Source organism: Mustela lutreola, chromosome 5, assembly GCF_030435805.1.
Source record: "Mustela lutreola isolate mMusLut2 chromosome 5, mMusLut2.pri, whole genome shotgun sequence".
Classification (NCBI taxonomy): domain Eukaryota; kingdom Metazoa; phylum Chordata; class Mammalia; order Carnivora; family Mustelidae; genus Mustela; species Mustela lutreola.
The window spans coordinates 151,196,330-151,216,324 of record NC_081294.1 but is presented as its reverse complement, the minus strand read 5'-3'; the positions used below and the strand labels follow the sequence as shown (position 1 = coordinate 151,216,324).

Here is a 19,995-nt window from a genome sequence, read left to right as displayed (position 1 = left end):
GAGTGAGCCCCTCCCTCCACCCCTGGTGCCTGATTTTCTGCTGTACCTGGCAGGATGGGGAGGAGGGGGGCACAAGAAGGGGAGGGAAGAACCTAAGTCAGGTACAGCCTGAGCCAGGCTCCAGGCTGTTTGGGGAAGAGAAACCTGGATCTCAGGGGTCAGGGCAGAGAATGCCAACATACAGGTGCACAGGGCAGATCTCAGTCTTTATTTGAAGGCCAGGGCCTGCATAGGGCACCCCTCCCTTGCCTTCCAAAGCTGCCCAGCTGGACTCTGGGTCCTTTGCTCCCTGCCTCCTCCCTCCAGCTGGCTGTCAGCAGGACTGCCCTGGGCAGGCCGCAGAGCCACACGATGGGGCTGGGGAACTGGGGGTCCCGGGCCGACCTGAGCTCTGGGAGAACAGCCATGTGGGTGGGCCTGCAATGACTATACCACTGTCCGAAACGGGGAGAAGCCACCTCGGTTTGCCTCTTAGAAGAAGGCCATGGCCTTGACTCAGAGTCGGCACCAGGGTACAGAGTGATTTTCCATGGTCCCATGAGAGCCCAGGGGTCTTCGGTTTGCAGATTAAATGGCTGAGGTCTAGGAGGCCAAGCGGTTTGCTGAGAGTCTACCTCCCAGATATGGCATGTTAGCTTCAAGCCCAGGTTTGGCTCCGGGGTCACCCTGAGGATTCCCTTGAAGTGTCCCATGGAAAAGGCCCAGGGAGCACCTGAGGAGCAAAAGGGCTTTGGCCAGCTGGGACATAGTACCTTTCCCATCAACCCTTGTCCAGGCAGGTGGTCAAGCCCAAGAACCATGGGGCCATGGGTGAGACCCCTCTGTGTATTGTCCACATTCCAGTGGCCTTTTCTGACTCACTTGGCTTTATCTTCCCACATCCCAACAAAGGTTACATCAAGATGTTTGAAATCCCGGCAGGAGCCAGACACCTGCTTATCCAGGAGGCAGACAGCACCAGCCACCACCTGTGTGAGTCTCTGAAGCCCAGCAGTTCTGGGTGTGGCTAGAGAGCCCAGGGGCAGAGGTCAGGCTGGGAGGCCCAGCCTCTGCTCCACCTCCCTATCCCTGGCTCAGCCCACTGGGGGAATCTCTTCTGGGGTCTTCTCCAGGTGGAGAGGCTGGGGGCTGGGATCCAAGGGCTCCTGGCAGCAGCTAAGGAGGGACATGTGTCTAAAGCATGCTGTACTCCTAGCCCACAGAGTAGTGACTGCCTACCTCCTCTTCCATCTTAAGGCCAAGGGGGAAGGCTCCCCCTACCCACTGGAAGGCAGGCAGAGTCTGCAAGCAGTGTCTGGGCAGCAGTCCCCACACCAACAAGAAAGCACCCCGGGCTGGCCTGCAGATGGGGTTACAACCTATATTTGCATATTTCCAATTAGTTTAATTTTAAACTCAAGAGATGCTACCTGGAATAGGGCTTTTTGGCATTTCTTGCAAATGTGGTTGCTCGTACTACTCTGAGTGCCCTCTGAGATTGCTGGGATCCCTTACAGGCCTTCACCTGTCCTCACCCCCATCAGCTAAAGGCACCTGTGCCCTCCCTCTTGGGTGGTCATGGGCTAAAGTCCTAAGTGATGCTGGGAGTCATGGGGGAAATCCAGACAAATCCATTCTCCCAGTTTGGGCTCCCCCCCCTCCCTTGTGCCATGGAGACCGGACCGGGTCGGGGCTCCCCAAGTGCCACTGTCTGGCACCCCCACCAACACAGCGAACACCCCACTCTGTTTAATGCACTTTGTTCTTTCTTCCCTGTTTTAAGAGGAAACTGTATTGCTACCCAAAATGCAAAACCACTTGCCTTAAGTGGAAGGAAAAACCTAAAAGTTGGTTCCTAAAGGGAGAGACAGACACTTGAATCTAAACACATTCTCGCTGCAGGCTCCAGGTGTGAGGCCTGATCTCTCTGCGTGAGAGGAGCCAGGGTTGATGGCCAGTTGAGTGTCTGCAGGCCCCTGCTGAGGTATCTTTGTGGGGTGCACAGAGAACTGCAGGACACTGGTGCAGGGAACGATTTCCTCCTTCTCGGATCCCTGTCTGGGACCCCCAGTAGCTGCCTTCCACACTGTGGGATGCATGGGGCTTCCTGACCAGCCAGTTATTGGCTTCCAGACACCTGCTGATCCTGGGGTATTCCATGTGTCCCGTGCCACCCCCTGGTCAAGCTCGGTCTCTGAGGATGTATGGGGACCTCCTGAGGCACCAGGTTGGGGTGAGGAGGCTCTGCCTTTCAGCTGGACCTATGCTTACCCCATGGCAGGAAGCTTCACCCCAGCCCTGTGCCCTAGTGTCCAGCAGATGCGCTGCACCCAGGAGGCGGGTGCAGGATGTGGGAGACAATGGCTCTGAGTCGACTGGAAGGAGGTGATCCTACAGCGGCTGCTTGAAACCCCCACACCCCCAGGGACTGTGGGGCAGATCCAGGAAAGGGCCCTGGGCAGGGTAGCTTCGAGGCCGAGGCTGGCTCCCATGGCTATCTGGGCTTCCACTGGCACAGGCCCCTAGCAGAGGGCAGCTGGGGCAAACAGAGATCTGCTCCCCATCACTCCCCTCACCAGTTGAGACCTGTGGACCCTCCCTGCCTCTCTCCCCAGTGCACCCAGCTTCTGCTCCTGAGTGATCATGGCTGGGGGTGGGGGCTGTCTTCTGCCATTCTCAGCCGTCAAGAACCTGGAGACGGGCAAGTTCATTTTAAATGAAGAACATGACGTGGATCCCAATTCCAAATCCTTCATTGCTATGGGCGTGGAGTGGGAGTACCGAGATGAGGATGGCCGGGAGACGCTGCAAACCATGGGTCCCCTTCACGGCACCGTCACCGTGCTGGTAAGTGGAGGCAGGGGCCAGGCCTGCCTGGGATGGAGATGGAGGGGCTTCCTGGGGTCCCTGGACCTCCCTGCATCCTTTGGACCCCTCTTGGAAATCATCCCTGGCCTGCCCTCTGGACCAAGGGTCTCCATCTGTCAGACTTGGAGCCCTGAGACATGAGATTCTGGGCTCTGCTCTGCACTGGGCCCTGGGGTACAGCAGTCCAACCCTCCCCTCTAAGGGCTTCAGTTTCCTCCTCCAAATGACATTCATGGCCACCTTGTATCACGTCTGCTCATGTCTGCCATCCCATCCAAACCTTGCAATGCCCCAGGAGTGACTGACGGGGTTCAGGAGGTTAGCCTCCCAAACCCGGCTCATACCAGACTTTGTCCCTAAGCAGGGCTAAGCCCCAACTCTTGTGTCCAAGACCCACTTCTGGGTGAATCCAGAATCCAGAGGGGTGAATGAGAATCCAGAGGGGGCTTGATTTTCTTTTCTTTTTTTTTTTTTTTTCCCAAGATTTATTTTTAAGTAATCTCTATACCCAATGTGGGGCTTAAACTCATAGCCCCAAAATCAAGAGACACCCATCCCGCTAATAAAGCCGGCCAGCGCCCTAGGGACTTGATTTTCTAATTGCTTTTTGGAAGTTAATTTCCGTCACAAAAATAAGATGTTTTATTTGGGAAAAATGTAAAAGACTCTGGATAAGGCTCACAGGCCTTTAGCTCCTCTGTGAGAGTGAATGGTTGGGTTTGGGCACCTGAGCCCAGGATCCGTGTGTGTCACACATGTGTGCCCCTCTGCTCAGCTCACCTCACTTGCGGGGACTTCACCCCTGGAAGTGCCCTCAGCAACCTGCCAGTGCTGTGAAAAAGTCAGCCGCGTAAACTAAGGTGAACTCGAACAGAAACACACATAAAATTTGGTTATGTAATGACAGTGGGTAAAAGTACACTGACCGGAGGCTGGCAGGACCCTGGCCCCATGCTCCTCCCCGCCAGCCATGGTGCAGGATTGGTAAATCCGAGCTTTCCAACACTTTCTAGAAGATAACCATGGCCCATAAAGAGAACCGACCATACATGGGCCGGGGCATGTGTTTCTAAACTGGCCGGCGAGGGCAGGTGGACAGCACAGCGAACGCACTCACGGCCATCTCTGGGCACAGGTCATCCCACAGGGTGATGCCCGGATATCGCTGACGTACAAGTACATGATCCATGAGGACTCACTCAACGTGGATGGCAACAACGTCCTGGAGGATGACTCCGTGGGCTATGAGTGGGCTCTCAAGAAGTGGACTCCCTGCTCCAAGCCCTGCGGTGGAGGTGAAGGGTATTCTCAGAGCTGGTCGCGGGGAGGCTCCTGGGAAAAGGGGTTCCTGAGCCCACGGTGCCCTGCTGACTGCCTGGCCTGAGGGACATGCTCAGCATGAGAAGACTGGCCCAGGGGCAGGAGGCCAAGGCAGCAACCCACCTGGTGGGGGGGTAGAGGGTGGGCAGGAAGGGGGTGCTCAGGGCAGCGGACCAAAGGCAGCCAGAAGGGCTTGTGGGCATCGGTGTTACAGCATGGAGCTGCATCGGGAAGAGAGGGTCTGGCCTGGCAGGAGGCTGGTGTGAGGGTGGCATGGGTGGATTAGGCCTCACGAGGCAGGCCCAGGAAGGACTCAGGTCATGCTGGAGACCAGGAAAGGGGACCCCTCTGTGGAGGTCACTCCCCACACTTATTCAGAAGGGCCTCCCAACTGTCCTGGGAGGGATGGGGCTTCCTGCAGAGGTGTCCCACCTGCCCTGGACCTCAAACAGTCCACAGCTGGGTGGGACATACAGACGGGCAGGAGATTTCTGGTCTCCCACACGTGCTCACTGCTCCTGAGGGGCTAGACGAGCTAAGAGGCAAGAACAGGTGGCCAGGACAGGCTCTGTCAGGGTCCCACACCTAGAGGACTGAGAGGATTTTGCCAAAGAAGAGGTGACTGCTCCCATGGCCCAAGCAGGTGGACAGCTCCTTCTGCAGGGCTCCCACCTGTGCAGATGGCACCCCCAACCCTCCCTTGAGTATGTCCTACTGACTCTCCCTCCTCTGTATCTCGTGGACCTATCTGCTGTTCCGTCTGCCCAGTGCTGACACCATCCTTGCTCCCCAGCTGGCCCTTGTGTGTCCACTGTCACCCCAGTGTGAGCTCTTAAAGGTCCCTTCTTGGCATCCCTTCCTAGTGCCATAGTTTTAGCAGCTCCGTCCACTCTTTGGATAAAGATGAGATTCTCCTCATGGCCTCTGTGGTCTGGGCAGCTTGCTGACCTCTTCCACTGCATCAGTACCCCTACCCCTTGCCCACCAGGCCCTGGCCACACTGGCCCTAGCTGCTTTTCCTGGACATGCCATGTTCCTGCCTCAGGGCTTTTGCACAGGTTGTCTCTTCCCTGGAAGCCACTCTGCTGCCTTCCCACTAAACCAACGTTCCTCCATTCTCTGCTTTCTAGGACTTCTCCAGATACCCAGCTTAGATCAGGCTGTCCAGCCACATTGTCTTGTGACTCACCTGGTAGCCTGGGGTGTAGAGACGTTGGAGTTGTTGACACACTGGGCTTTATAATTCTTTTGGGGTCTGTTCCGTGCATTGTAGGATGTTGAGCAGCATCCCTGGCTTCTATGTGCTAGATTGCAAGTGGCACCCCCCAACCCCAAGTTGTGACACCTAAGTGTCCCAGATACTGCCCGATGTTAAAATCGCCCCGTTGAGAAGAGCTGTCCTAGACTCCGGTGAGAGGAGCCTTGCAGGCCATGTTTCTGTGTTAAGCCATCTCCAGGCTCATCGCAGGGCCTCCACGTGGGTTAATTCGAGGTAGAATATGTGGCTGAACAATGGAGAGGAAATAGAGCCCTCCCTCCTGCCCCAGGAAGCCAGTTGAGAGACCAGGGAACAAGGTGGCCACTCTCCCCTGGCCTCCCACTCGCTGAGCCTGGGGTGCTGGGTGGACATGAGGCTGGATATCTCCAAGGCCTGGCCCTGGCACATTGCCCCCCCCCCCATTAGAGGCCTGGGGAAAAGGGGCTGAAGCTGCCCATGGAGCTGCTTCTCTATGCCCCGTGGAGGGGCCACACTGCCCCATGAGACCCCTCAAGCTCTTGTCTTCAGGCTCCCAGTTCACCAAGTATGGCTGCCGCCGGAGGCTGGACCACAAGATGGTACACCGAGGCTTCTGCGACGCCCTCACGAAGCCCAAAGCCATCCGCCGGGCTTGCAACCCACAGGAGTGCTCCCAGCCAGTGTGAGTGCCCGGGGCCACCTGGCTCCTCCAGCCCCAGTTACTCAGAGAGACAGGCCTGTGCATCCCTTCTTCAGAGACCCCAGCCTGGGGTCCCGTGAGAAGAGAAGGCAGATCCCCGGGGGCTCCTGGGGAGGCAGGTGCGGGCTCTAGGCCCTGAGTGGTGCTGGCCATCACATCCCCTGCCGTGTTGGTGGATTTTTTCTCCCTCAGCACGTGTCATGGGGTCTAAGACCCCTCAGGCTGTGCGGTGCACCCCTGCTTTGCACATGCTGCACTGAGACGGTCATGTGTGTCTTAGAGATGATGACATGTGCTAATGCCAAGATGGGGAAACTGAAGCTCAGTGGGGACTGGCCATCTTCAGGTCCTGTGGTAGATGTTCCCCAGGCCACTCATTGCGGCAGCTGCAGCCTTGATCCTTTAGCCCAGGGCTTTGGCAGGGCTGCATTTCCGGGCCCAGGTTCCTTTCGCAGGGCCCTGAGGGGAGAGGGTGGTTGGTACTTAGGCCTGGGGGGGCTAAGTGGGGACAGGTGCTGTGGGAGTCCACCCTGTTTCCCTGAAGGGTCTGTGATGTCAGCAACCACGGAGGGCAGAAGGCAGAGCCAGGAGCCTGAGAAGGGACAGATAACCAGGGCCCTCCATGCCCCCACCTGGCCCCAGCAGGGCCTGCAGCAGTGTCACCTGCTAGATCTCAGTTAGAGCCCCCGTCAGGCTCTAGGCTGTCTTCCTGATAAAGGGGAAGATGCCCCAGGGAGGCGGGCTGCCTTCTCTCTGCACCCCTGGCCACAGCCCAGCCAGCTCTCCAAGGGGACTGACCTATTGCTCTGCCCCCACAGGTGGGTCACAGGTGAATGGGAGCCTTGCAGTCAGAGTTGCGGGCGGATGGGCACGCAAGCTCGCTCTGTGCGCTGCGTACAGCCCCTGCACAACAACACCACCCGCTCCGTGCACACCAAACATTGCAATGACGCCCGGCCCGAGGGCCGTCGGGCCTGCAACCGTGAGCTCTGCCCTGGGCGATGGCGGGCTGGACCCTGGTCCCAGGTGAGAGGGCCCCCTGGCCTCACATCCTCAGCCCCCAAACCCAGCTTGGGCAGGACTGAGGGGGTCAGAGCGCTCCATGTGGGTCTGGACGCAGTTCTTGGCCCAGACCACATCCTGTGGGTCTCAGGGCACGGTGGAGGCCACACGGTCCATGCTCTGTTGAGAAACTGACTGGAATGGGTGTTTGCACTGCAGGGCAGAGGCTGCCATGTGCTCAGGAGCTTAGAGTCCTGGGAGAACGGGGGCAGAGGGGTGGTCTGGAAGACCAGCCAAGCTGGTAGAAGGGAACATGGGGGAGGGAGGACTTGGACCGGGACTGGCTGGTCTCAGGGGCTGGAGCAGCAGTCCAGGGCCAGGGCTAAGCTAACATGAGTACTGACACCCAGCTCACAGGCCTGGTGGGTCAGGGTCCTCAAGACCAGCCTCGGGCTCAGTGATTCACTGGAAGGACTCACAGGACTCAGACGTCATCATACCCACAGTTGTAGTGCATTTCAGCAAATCACAGGATAGAATCAGCAAAAGGGGAAGGTGCGTGGCCGAGCCCAGAGGAAGCCACGCACAAGCTTCCAGGTGTCCCCTTCTGGTGGGCTCCCAGGGCACACTTAGTTCTGTCAGCAGCAGCGTGGGATGGCATGCATGAAATGCTGCCAGCCAGGGGAGCCCCGTAGGCCTGGGTGTCCAGGGGCTTCCAGGTGTGCCTGACTCTGGTTATCCAAGCTCTAGGCCCCCAGGTGGGGGAGCAAGTGCTCATCGTCAAACACACTGTTGGTACAAACTAACTGGACAGACTGGTGCGATGTGACTCGGGGCGTTAGGTATGCAGAAACGCTCTCCCCAGACAGAACATCCTACGAGCATGGTCCCCAGGAGCTTCCCAAATCTTGGTCCTGAAAGCAGGCCTTCTTTGGGGCTCTGTAAGGTTTGAGAAGCCTGGGGACTGCCAAGTCCACCATTTCCTGCACTGTGTAAGGTGAGGACTGGGGCATTCTCCCGGTGGGCCTGGTCTGAACTGGGAGCCGAGTCGGGAGTGTGGGTGTGATGGCTTTGGGCCTGTCCCCATGCAGTGAGGTAGAGGGGATGCCAGGCTGGAGGGGCCAATGAGGGGGTTGGTGGCACAGGCCCTTGTGTCCAGGGGTCCTCTGCCACAACTCCTGGTCTCCATCAGAGCATTCCCAGCAGTCCCTAGCGTACAAGAGGCTCTTCGTGTCCTGGGTGGGCTTCCTTCAGCCAGAGAAGGGAGATCCCTGTTGAGAACCTGGAAGTGTCAGGCTTTGTACATTTGCTCTAACTCATAGTAACTCACAGAGATAGGCCCATGTGTCCCCGACTTCAGAGACTTAGGAGGTTGGGGCAGCCACTCAAGGCTGGGCAAGGCAACACTGGCCTCTAGCTCATACTCTACCCTCTGCCCTCCACCACCTTCCACGTGTTATCGGGTCACATGTGTGGGGAACTCTTTGGGGCCCAGCTGACCAGGGAGGCAGGCCCTGACTTGTGACTCTCTACCTGCAGTGCTCAGTGACCTGTGGCAATGGCACCCAGGAGCGGCCAGTGCTGTGCCGAACTGCAGATGACAGCTTCGGGATCTGCCGGGAGGAGCGGCCTGAGACAGCCAGAATCTGCAGGCTGGGCCCCTGTCCCCGTAAGCCTCCTGCTGCCCCCAGTCCCAGACCCCAGTGTACAGCGGGCCCGGGTGAGGAGGACTGGTCTGGACTCAGCATTTGTGACCTGGAGGGAGACACTAAGGGCTGATCTTTCTGTAGTCAGAAATGGGAAGAACTCAGCCCTGACTGTCTTCCTGGCCACTCCTCAGTGGTTTGGGAGACAGAAGCAGATTCATGGTGACCACGTGACCACCACCTCCTGACTCAGTGGGGCTCTGCCAGATGAGGCGCCCAGGTCCATGCAAGAAGGGGGTGCCTGTGTGAGTTGGGGTACCCATGCAAGGAGGGGGTGCCTAGTGCCCTCTGAGGAGAGCAACCAGAGCACTGTCTGCATGCAAACACTTTTGGTCCTGGAAAAAGCTCAAGATGTGGACCCCACTGTGAATCCCATCTACAAAGGAGGGAATTCAGGGAGGTCAGATGTGCCCACCCAACCAGGCAGGGGGCTAGAGCTGGGATTCACTTGCTCCCTATGTTGCTGGGGAGCAGGCAGGGTGGGGTGCTGGGTAGTGAGTAGCTGAGACCCAGGAGGCCTGGTGGGAGGTGGGAGAGAGGCAGGAGGTGGCCTGGACCGCCAGGGCCTCTCTGTCCCAAGGGTCCTCAAACGCCACATGGGGGAGTCAGAGCCCTCCTGCTGATCCTGCATGCCTGGGGTGGTGGGTGCTGGCCCAGTGTGGGGCCTCAGGAGCCACAGCCCTTCCTTTCCCCTCTAGGAAACATCTCCGATCCTTCCAAGAAGAGCTATGTGGTTCAGTGGCTGTCTCGCCCAGACCCCGACTCACCAGTCCAGAAGACCTCGTCAAGTAACCGGCCCGTTTATAACTCTGCCTCTGCCCTCCAGTGCATGCCCTGCGCCCTGTGGAGCTTGCCGTGGGCTCCCCTCCTCTCCTTCTATGGAAAACTTCCCTGACTCTTCCTGAGCGCTCTCTCGGTTCAATCTGATTTTTCCTGGGCCTCTGTGCTAGGCCATCTCCTTTGGAGCCGCCCTGGCTGCCTGGCTGGGAGGGCTCGCCTCGCCGAGGCATGGCCCCAGGGCACTGGGCACTGGCCTCTTGTAGGGGGCCGGGACCTGGCTGGTGATGGCGTGTAAAGGGGCAAAGATCTGTCTTGGTGCTGGAGGGGCCAGAGGCCAGAGTGCACATGTGACCACTTGGTGACCACCTCTGGGAGCCACACCCCTCCAAGCTGGAGCTGCAGGTTGGAAGTCAAGGGGGAAACCCACCGGTCCCCTTTCAGACACTGCCCACCAGCGAGGCGTGAGGCCAGAAGGGGTCTGGGGCACACAGTGTTGTGCCGCCGTGCCAGGTGGCCCAGCCCCGAGATTTCATGGGTATGTCGGGGCTCCCCTGCGGTCCCTGCTGTTGCTGCTGCTGCTGACCCTGTGCTCAGTGTGTCCTCCTGACTCGTGCGACTGTGGCCTGCTTCCTGTGGCCTTTGCGTCCAACTTCCACAGCCCTTGGCCCCTGTGCCCTGTCCCCTTGGGGGGTTTGGGTCACATGGAGGTGGCAGGGGACATGTCCCTCCAGTGGGACATGGGGACACACCGCCACTTCACTCTCTGTCCATTAGCTCCAATGGCCTTTTCTCATCGTGTGCACATGACCCCATCCATGGAGGTGAGAGAGTGAGAGATTGAGAGAGAGAGAGAGAGACTGTCTGATGTGGATGCGGCCACCTACCAGTGTGAACAACTACAGAATTACCTCAATTTTTATTGATTTTTTTGCTTAGATAAAACTATGTAGAAAATGCCTTAAAGTTGAAAGGTAACAGAGTTGGCTGCTAACTCCAGCTTCAGAGCGGGGTTGTGATCCCGGTAGGAGGCAGGCAGCACCAGCCCAGGTGGAGGCCGCCCAGCTCATCCAAGGTTTCTCATAGCCAGGGGCCTATGCAGGGGGAGCCCTGGGCGTGCTGGCTCTAGCTGGCTCTGCTCTGCTGAGTGGAGACCCCCTCTGAGGCTGTGCAGCCAGTTGGCGCTGACTGTTTGCTGAGCCCCCTCCCGGGTGCTGCCTTACACAGAGGGCAGCGCACCGGCCGCCGCCCCCCCCAGCGTGCCCCGGGCCCCTGCGTCGCACCCCAATCCCCACCCTGCCCCACCATCTGCTAACCGCACCCCGCTGCCTCCTCCCCGGCTCTGACTACTGTTATGTACATACTTGGTGTGTAACGCATACTAATTCTCACGACTGTTAACTTCCAACTTTGACTAGGCCACGCGAGTGACTCTGCCTCTGGGAAGGTGCGGTACGGTCCTGGGCATCGTGCTGTCTGTCTATATGCACTTTGGTTTATCAGGGATATTTTATTAGTGTTTTGTATGTATCCAATGACGTAATACCTAGGTTCCATTGTCGTCGCTTTTCTGGTTTTTTTATGAGACAACGTTAGTGTGTGCCAAAGTGACTGTGGAAATGACCTTTTCTCTTTACTAACGATGGAAAGACTTCCTGTCATGCATCCCACAAATAAAGTCAATAAAAGTTCCGTGAAACTGGGTGCTCGGGTTTGGCCCGGGCTGGCTCCTTCTCTTCACCTCACGGCTGGCAGCGCTGCCGAGCTGCTGCGGGGACCCTTCTGTCACATTAGGGGCTGGGCTTCTGCTTCAAATGACTGCCACCCCCCACCCCTGCCCAAAGTGGATATCTAGGCCCCTCCCCCACTCCGGTCATTTTTCAAAATGTGACAGCAGCCTGTGGAGACACTCCACCATGACTTTAACTTCTGAATTATTCCTGCTGAACGAGCCCCTCGTGGGACCGTCTGGGTTCTCTTCTCGCAAATGGTTTCACCATCAGAGAGAGGGCCTGAGGGGTGAGTCTCTCCCCCTCTCTGGGATCAGTGGAGTGGGAATGTGGGGTCAGAGGCCTGATGGTGCTGGCCCAGGTCACTGCGCTGTGAGCCACCATCGGGCCACCACCCTGGCTGCTGGCATAGCTGTCAACCTGAGATGATCTGTTCTGGGGGGAAGAGGTGCCCACCTGGTCCAGGTCCAGGTCCAGGTCAGAACGAGGGCACGGCAGCAGTGGCTGTGGGCACCTGGCCTATGCATTTGCATGAGCTTGTGCTCAGTGGTGCCTGCCTGTGTCTCCTGAAGCCTCATCTCAGAAGCCATGGGGCCTGCTCACCTCACTGACCAGGACCAGGCAGCGGGCTGGGACCGACAGGGCCCTCCCGCTAGTGGGCTTCTCCCTCCTGCCTTTCCTATGAAGAGGATCCTGTGCCAGGGAGGAGCACCACAGAGACAGGCTTCAGGGCACAGTTCAGACCCTAGTTGCCAGCCTGGAAGTATGGGGTCACAGAACCCAGCGCAGAGCTTTGGTCATTGGAAGGAGACACAGGAGACCCAAACAGCTTCCCCTGACAGATCTGCACCCATGCAGTGTCCCTGCCCAATGGATCAGAAGGAACCCCTGCAGAAGTGGCTCACCCCAGGGACAGCTGGGGTGCACCAGGCCACTGGCCAGTGGGGGTCCCACGCTTTCTTATCCTGTCACCCAGCCTTTGGGTGGTGAAATCCTGTGTGAGACTCAATTGAGGAAGCAGAGAACCAGGTTCTCCCCATCCCAGCCTTCCCAAAGCGTGGGAGACAGGGCGGTTTTAGGTGGTGCAATAAACATGACCTGAGCTCCCCTGAGCAGCCCCCCATGCCCCAGTTCCCTGTCCCCTTCATGGCACCTGGACAGGAGGCCCACCGGGGTAGGGATGCCGTGATCTCCCTCATGCTAGCTTGCTTCTCTGCAGCTTAGAGTCTTGCAGGCAGGGCGGTCTTCCTGGAGTTGTAGGGGTTAAATGGCGACTTAAAACTTGTCTTCGCGTTCCCGGTTAGGGTTGTCTTCATTGACCGCCGCTTCTTTCCCATGAACTGTGGTAGTGGAAAGTTTTTTTCTAAAATAAACTTTAAGCTTAAAAAGAAAAAAGGAATTCATTTAAAGGAGGAAGCTAGTGGGCAAAACAGAACATGGGTGATATTTGGCTAGAGCCGAGATGGTGGGAAGGGCTCAGGAATGGCTTCAATTTATGAGAATGGGTTTGGTCTCAGTGGCTTGTTGTTCGCTGGAAGGCAGTAGGTCTTGCTATGTCATTGCTACTGGGAACAGCTGAAGATCAGGTACCAGGAAAATGGGATTTTTCTCTGGGTGTAGGGACCCTCCACCAGCTGCTGCCTCCAGATATGTGATGGGCCCCTTGGTGGCGGAATTCCTGTCCTCTGGGAGGGTTCTCTGCTCAGCGATAAGACTTTAAAATACCCAGCTGTTGGTGTCTTTAAGAATGGTTGGGAATAATGATTTTGAAATTGGTCTAGACCGATAATAGCATAGCCAAGCTCTTGGCCCATAGCTTTCTTAATTACTCATTCATTCACTCATTTATTCATTCTCACTTTTAAGAACGTAAAGCAATGTAGCTACTGATCAAAGGAACCTGGGCCCGGCCCCCCAGCTGTCCCCTACCTGTGGCAGGAAGAGGGACTCTTTGCCCTGACTCGCCCATGTATTCAGGGACATTTGTCGAGTGCTCTCTGTGTCAGGCTCTGGCCGGGCACTGGGACACCACCTGACCACAGGTCTGCAAGCTTTCTGTAAAGTGCCAGATGGTAACAGTTAAACCTTCTTTTTTTTTTTTTTTAAAGATTCTATTTATTTATTTGAGAGAGAGAGAGTGAGAGAGAGCATGAGCGAGGAGAAGGTCAGAGGGAGAAGCAGACTCCCCATGGAGCTGGGAGCCCGATGCGGGACTCGATCCTGGGACTCCGGGATCATGACCTGAGCCAAAGGCAGTCATCTAACCAGCTGAGCCACCCAGGCGTCCCCAGTTAAACCTTCTTTACAAAACCAGGTGGAGGTGCAGACTTGGCCTACAGACACCATCAGCCGACCCCTGCCCTCTGCTGACAGGCTGCCTGGTTCCCAGGGTCCCAGCCTGGGGGAGAGAAGTGAGGGAGAAGTTTACAAACAGTCTTGGTGTTTGTCTGAAGGAGAAGGCACAGGTGATGGGAGGCCTCTGTTGTAGCAGGAGTGGTCCCATTCCCTGCAGCACTGCCAGCCCAGGCTCCATGCTTGTCTTGTTCAGACCTAGGCCTCAGTGGTATTCACACAGCTCACCTGGTGGCTTCCATGAAGGGGAGAAGGGCCAGGAACTGGGGAAGGGAGCAGGTGGGGCTCTGAGCACCTCCGAGCTTCAAACAGGACTACTCCACCTGGTTTGTAGGTCAGGCAATCTTATCTGGCAATTAAGTGTGAACTTGCCACCTGGGACAGAGTGCTGGGAATGGGAGGGCCTCCCATAGGAGGGTAGGCAATGCTTGCCTGAAGACAGGGTTCAGTGAGCCTGGAGAAGGAGATGAGAGCAACTAAAGAAAGACAGAGGAAGTGGACATGGTATGTGCAAAGGTCCTGAGGTTGGAGGGAGCACAGTATAAGGTAGGGGGGTCTAAGGCCTGAGTGAACCTAGGGAGTTGAAGGGGATGGGTCCTCACCCTGAAAACGAGATACAACACAGGGACTTCAGTCAAGACAGTGACATGGTCATATCTTCAGTTGAAAAACAGCATTCTGACTGGAGCAGGATAGTGGACAAGAAAGAGAAAGAATTGAGAAAGGCAGGTGGAAAGGAGGCTCTTAGCATGGTGCAGACAAGAAGCAAAGCAGTTTGACCCCATGAAGGGCAAGAGAGGGAAAAACAGACATACCAAGAGTGTCTAGCAGGAATACTGATGGACTTAGGGGTGAATAAACAGGGGTTGGGGGTTGCCTGGGATTTGGCTTGTGTGCTGGAGAGCCCATTCTCCAAGACAAGTGGTCCAACAGAGACCCTGGGCTTACACCAGAGAAGTGGAGTCTCAGGTACATTGGGAACCACAGGGCTCAGGAGTCTGTCTAGTAGGCAGCTGTCTCCGAGAGTCTGAAGCTCCAGGGGTTGGGGTCAGTGTCTAACCAAGGGGGCCACCAGCCTGGGAAGGCAGATTGCAGCCTGAAGTGATGGGCAGGCAGTGGGCACCATTAGAACCTCCTGAATGGGAGGAGACCTGCTTGTTGCCGCGAGAAGTTTCTGTGGGTGAGCAGAGCTGCAGGCGAGTCTGTGGACCACACCCCCCATTGGCGCACAGCGTACCTGCATCAGAGGTGGCTTCCACCCCTGGCTGCCACTTCCTTCCCACCTTAATCCTTCCTTCCTTTCAGGAGGAGTGGAGGTCGCAGAGGGAGAGGGAGGGAAAGGTTTGAGGTCCTCGCTGGGACAGCAGAAGGTGGCTGAGCGGAGACACAGTAGGCAGGGGATGCCCAGTGATGCTGGCCATCGGGAACTTATCAGGGATCTGACATCCCTGTTGTGCTAGCTCGTGACTTATTCTCTCCTGTCAAGTGAATTCTTGTAAGTCCTCTGTTTTTGTGTTGTGTGTGGGATGAGGTGGGGGGCGGAGCAGGGAGGAGGGTAGCAAACTCAGGAAGAAGACAGGGAAGGAGAGTAAGAACAAGAGGGTTGGGTGGGCGGGACTATAGTTGACCTTGAACCACACAGGTCTGAACTACACCGGCCCATATACACATGGGATTCTTTTAACAAATACAGCGCGATACTCCCTTACGATCTTCTTAATAACATTTTCTCTTGTCTAGCTCACTTTACTGTAAGAATACAGTGGATAATACATATACCATACAAAATCTTCATTAACTGTTTATGCGATTGGTAAGTCTTCCTGGCCAAGTAGACTATTGGTTGTTAAGTTTGGGAGGAGTCAAAAGTTAGGTATGATCAACTGTGCAGGAGGTTGGTACCCCCCCAACCCCATGGAGTTCAAGGGTCTGCTTTGATACAGCCGCAAACAGAGCTCGAGCTGGGTCCGGAGGAAGGCAGCTGTGCGGCCAGACACCGGTCTCTCCGGGGAGCCATGCAGGCTATACGGCAGGGGTCCAGCCTCTTGGACCAGAGGGAGAGGAGCCTGCTGGAGGGCACCAGGTTGGGGAGCAGTTTGTCGGGGGCTGGCCAGGAGTTCAGTGTGGCGAGCCCGTGCAAGAGGTCGAGGCAAGGGGAAACAAGCCCAGAAAATTTCAGGTGAGGATGGGAAGATACTAAGGGGGAACGTGGGGAGGCCACCACCAAAGCTCCGGGATGTGTTCTATCAGGTTCTTGAAATCAGTTCCCTCAGATTGTTTTGTTATCGTTACTGCTTATAGGTCATTACAGGGCCGAACTGCGTCACAGGATTTCATGAGGGTTACCACTGGGATATCAAATAGGAATCGGACAAAGTCCCATTCTTTAAGACAAGTTGGAAACACTCCATAAGAACAGACACACCTCATGTCTCAGACTTTGAAAGAGACAGAAAACCCCGGGGCCCTGCCTGGAGGTGGGGAGTATTGCTCACAGCTTGTGTGGCAGAACTGTGCTCCAGGGCTGCTCTGATGTCAGAACCACACAGACTTTCTGCGTGAGCTCGCTTTGCCGCTGTGCCATCTCTGGGCTCTTCCACACGCCTCTTCCTGCTTCCTGGGGGGAACCAGGTCCCCCCCCCCACTTACCCTGTCCTTTGGTTATTTGTGCCACTTTTCTCTTTCAGAGGGCCGCTGCCAAGGTGACAAGTCAATGTTCTGTAGGATGGAAGTCTTGTCTCGCTATTGCTCCATCCCTGGCTACCAAAAGCTGTGCTGCCAGTCTTGTAACCTGCACGACAACCTCACCGAGGTGGACAACAGGGCCGAGCCCCCGCCCAGGAAGCTCAACGACATTGAAGAGTTCATGCCCACCCTCCCGGTGCCTACCCTCGTCATGGAGGTGCACCCTGTGCCAGGCACACCCCCACAGGCACCCCTCAATGCCTCCAGCACCAACAGCACCGAGGACCACCCAGACACCAATGCTGTCGACATGCCCTACAAAATCGGCGGCCTGGACGAGGAGGTCCAGCCGCCCAACCTGATCCCACGACGACCGAGCCCGTACGAGAAGACCAGAAACCAGAGAATCCAAGAGCTCATTGATGAGATGAGGAAGAAAGAGATGCTCGGGAAGTTCTAATAAATGGAAAGATAGCATCCATAGCATTTTTCCCCTTGCTTATATATATATTCCATGGGATGGCAAATCGTGGAGTTGAAGGAAAAATTTCTGATTCCAAAAGGGTTTCGAGAAAACAGAGAGGGAGAATGACATAAACATCTATGCCTGTGGTCGTGATCATGTGGCGGCCAGCTTCGCACGTGTGTTTGTTTCCCAGCTCCGGCATGTTCTAAGTCCTGCGCTGGGACCGGGTGTGGGAGGGAGAGGAATATAGCAGTTCTACGATCGCCATCAGTGGGGGTGGGGGCAAGAGGCTGTCAGAGAGAGGAGACACGTGTCCCCGAGTTCCTGAGCAGTGATAGGGCATCTTCTTTCCTTGGGGGTGACCAACACTTCTGGAGCTGCGGGACATTTCCTATCCATCCCCAGGTGGAGGCACAAGCCTCACGGGTACGCATGGAGGAACAGTGATTTATCTGCTGATCAACCCGTCATTAAGATGAGCACAATGGGAGGAGGCCATGAACTTGAATGCCAGTGAGTCCAAGGGCCAGGCAGGAGGTGGGGATGAGCATGGTGGCCCACTGGGGACTGCGACCGACCTGAGAGGTATACCCTGCTAGAGCGGCTTGTGGGCTCCAGCCCTTGCTGCCTCTGGAGGAGCCGGCCCCAATGCCAGCTCATGTGCTTTCAGTATAGTCTAGCTTTGCCTGCGAAATCCTCAATCCTTGAACTTCAGCTCAGAATATGTCAGGGGGATCTGGAAGGTCTTTTGGTGTCTAGAGCTCCCAGACTGCAAGCCTCTGGTCTCTGGGCCTGGCCGGATACAGCCACTCGGAGAAAGGACTTCAGAAAAGCCAACTGGCCCATTTGGTGCTCTTGCCCAGTGTTCAACTCAGCCCACACTGAGCTGTGAAGCTGTCTGCTCCTTCCCGGGAAGGTATTGGGACTTGATAGATCTAAACAGTGGGCCACGTTTCCTCCACAAGGAGAAGACAGCAGGGTGCACTCCAGGCATTCCCACTCCTCTCTTGTCTCCGAGAACCCTGGCCCACGTGCAAGGCCCAAGACTCCCAGTCGGGGGCAGGGGGTTCTGCCACCATGGTGGCCATGCTTGGGGTTCTGAGATGGGGCTCTATGGGCTCAGGTTGGCTTCTGAAGACCAGCTTTGCTTATGGGGGTGGCCTTGCCCCATCTAGCCCTGTGGAGCCCCCTTCTGTGCCTTGGAAGTCCCGGCAGGGACCTGTGGAAATCTGCCCTCTGATGAGAAGCACAGGGTGGGAGGTGGGGAGAACCTGCTTTATCTTTGGCCATTCCCAAACTTTTACAACTTCTGTTTTCGGCAGAGTGGTGTCTTGTGAGCAAGATGTGAAAGAGAGAAATGGGAAGGGAGGAGGGTGGACAGGAAGATGATGGTCTATTTTCACCCCTCCCTGCATGGACATTTTGTGAACATGTAGCCTCAACTTCCCCAAATTATAAGACCCAGGGGCACTTCAGCTGCTTAGCTGAGCCTGGCCTCACATGTAATTCTTACGTTTTCTGTGTCTAGCAAAGTTCTAGAGCCTTCGTATTCTCACCAGTCATAGGTTTTGAGAGAACTCTATGTTTGGTTCCCATTCTATGGATGGGAACACTGAGGTTCAGGATAATACCATGATGGCTACTTTATACTGAGTCTGAAGTGCCCAGTATGTCTGTCTGATCCATGCATGCATGTGGGTGTGTGTCTGTGTGTGATCTAGGAGACAAAGTGAAGGTGTAGGAACAGTGAGAACGGTATCTGGGATGATGTTTAATCTCCCCACTGGGTGATAACTAGATGCTTGTCACCCCTGCCTGGCCCACCGGCTTCCCTCCCCTCTGTCACCGTGTCCCACTCACTCATGTCCTGGTGTCTCAAGGGAGCTTGCTGGCTCCTAAGTAGCAAACTGGAGAAAACATTTTTTGTCTATCTCTCATAGTATCACTTCTATAACAGATGTGATCTACAGCACTTTGGCAATCCTGCCTCTCTCTGATCAGGAAATGGATGCCTCGCCTTTCCCCGACTGGTTGAAGCTATGGCTGCTGGTGCTATTCATGGGCTGAAGGACTGGGCAGTTCTTGCTTGAGTCTGTCTTGGGATGCAGAAGGCTCAGGGTGGCTAACCCTACCCAGAGAGCATTACTTAGTTTACCCAGCCTGGTGGTCTCAGGATGGGAACACTCCATTCCCAGATTCCGGTGAAGCAGGGCTGCATGCCTTGGGGACTGGAAGGCTTCAGGGAGAGGCCCCAGCTGAGATCCAGGGTTACCGGTCTTCTTTCGGAAGGAAAGCGATTCCCTCTGGGAGCTGTAGTCCAGCATGCCCACTGTCCCATAGGTCATACTCAATGCCTGGGACCATATACACACACAGTTCTCCAGAACCGGACAGTCCTCTGAGGTCTCTCTATCTAAGGAACACAGGGTTTACCAGACTCTGAGAGACTCCTAATCCCCACTGAGCTTGGAACTGGTGGGAGAGTCAGCTGAGCAACAGTCCTGAACTTCCAGAGCTGGTGTCCATGTCTGGAGGCCCCTACAGACTGAAGGCCAAGGCGGTTTTCTAGCTGAGGTTCTGGAGCACCACTTAGAGACTCAGAGCTCTCTGTTTGTGGCTCCAGAAAATTGCGTCTGTGGGGAGACTTCTGTTGGGATTGGGGACCTGGCTCTCTGATCTGCTCCTTTTGGAAAACCCATGGAATTTCCCATATAAGCCTTCTGTTTGTATTTTAAGGTTGTTTGTTTGGCGTCTATAAATGGTGCTCAGTAACACTCCTATGAGATGAAGCCTGAGGACTCTGTTCCGCCAAATGCCAGGCAGCCGCCACAGGAATCATCATGGTGCTGAACTCAAATCACAGCATTTTATCTCACTGATCACAGCCATCGACACATTTGTTTTGGCTTCTTGATTTCATAACTTATTAAAGTCAAAATGTTTGTGTTTTTGCACATCATGCCTGTGTTTGTGTGTTACATTGAGTACGCAACGCCCTGTCCGCAACCTGAACTGGGCCAGATGGAAGGATGCGCTGCCTTCACAAGGCCAAGGGGTGGGCATGGGTGACATCAGGGGGCACCGAGACACGGCTGCTCAAGTCAGGATCCTGGGAAAGGCCAGGGGTTCCCAGAAGGACAGGTCCCTCTCCCAGCTCCCTGTCCAGGAGGTAC

General features: G+C 56.0%; 1 protein-coding gene across 2 annotated transcripts in view; it reads left to right on the top strand.

Moving 5' to 3' along the window:
- ADAMTS2 (ADAM metallopeptidase with thrombospondin type 1 motif 2) overlaps positions 1-19,781 on the top strand; it is a 216,554-nt gene extending 196,773 nt beyond the window's left edge. For both annotated transcript variants that reach the window (XM_059175887.1, XM_059175886.1), the window contains exons 15-22: positions 892-972; positions 2,660-2,826; positions 3,983-4,142; positions 5,954-6,086; positions 6,923-7,130; positions 8,646-8,775; positions 9,511-9,600; positions 16,359-19,781. In XM_059175887.1, the coding sequence (XP_059031870.1) occupies positions 892-972; positions 2,660-2,826; positions 3,983-4,142; positions 5,954-6,086; positions 6,923-7,130; positions 8,646-8,775; positions 9,511-9,600; positions 16,359-16,816 (1,427 nt within the window). In that variant the 3' untranslated portion in view covers positions 16,817-19,781. The remainder of the gene's footprint in view (positions 1-891; positions 973-2,659; positions 2,827-3,982; positions 4,143-5,953; positions 6,087-6,922; positions 7,131-8,645; positions 8,776-9,510; positions 9,601-16,358) is intronic.
- Positions 19,782-19,995: the final 214 nt, after the last annotated feature.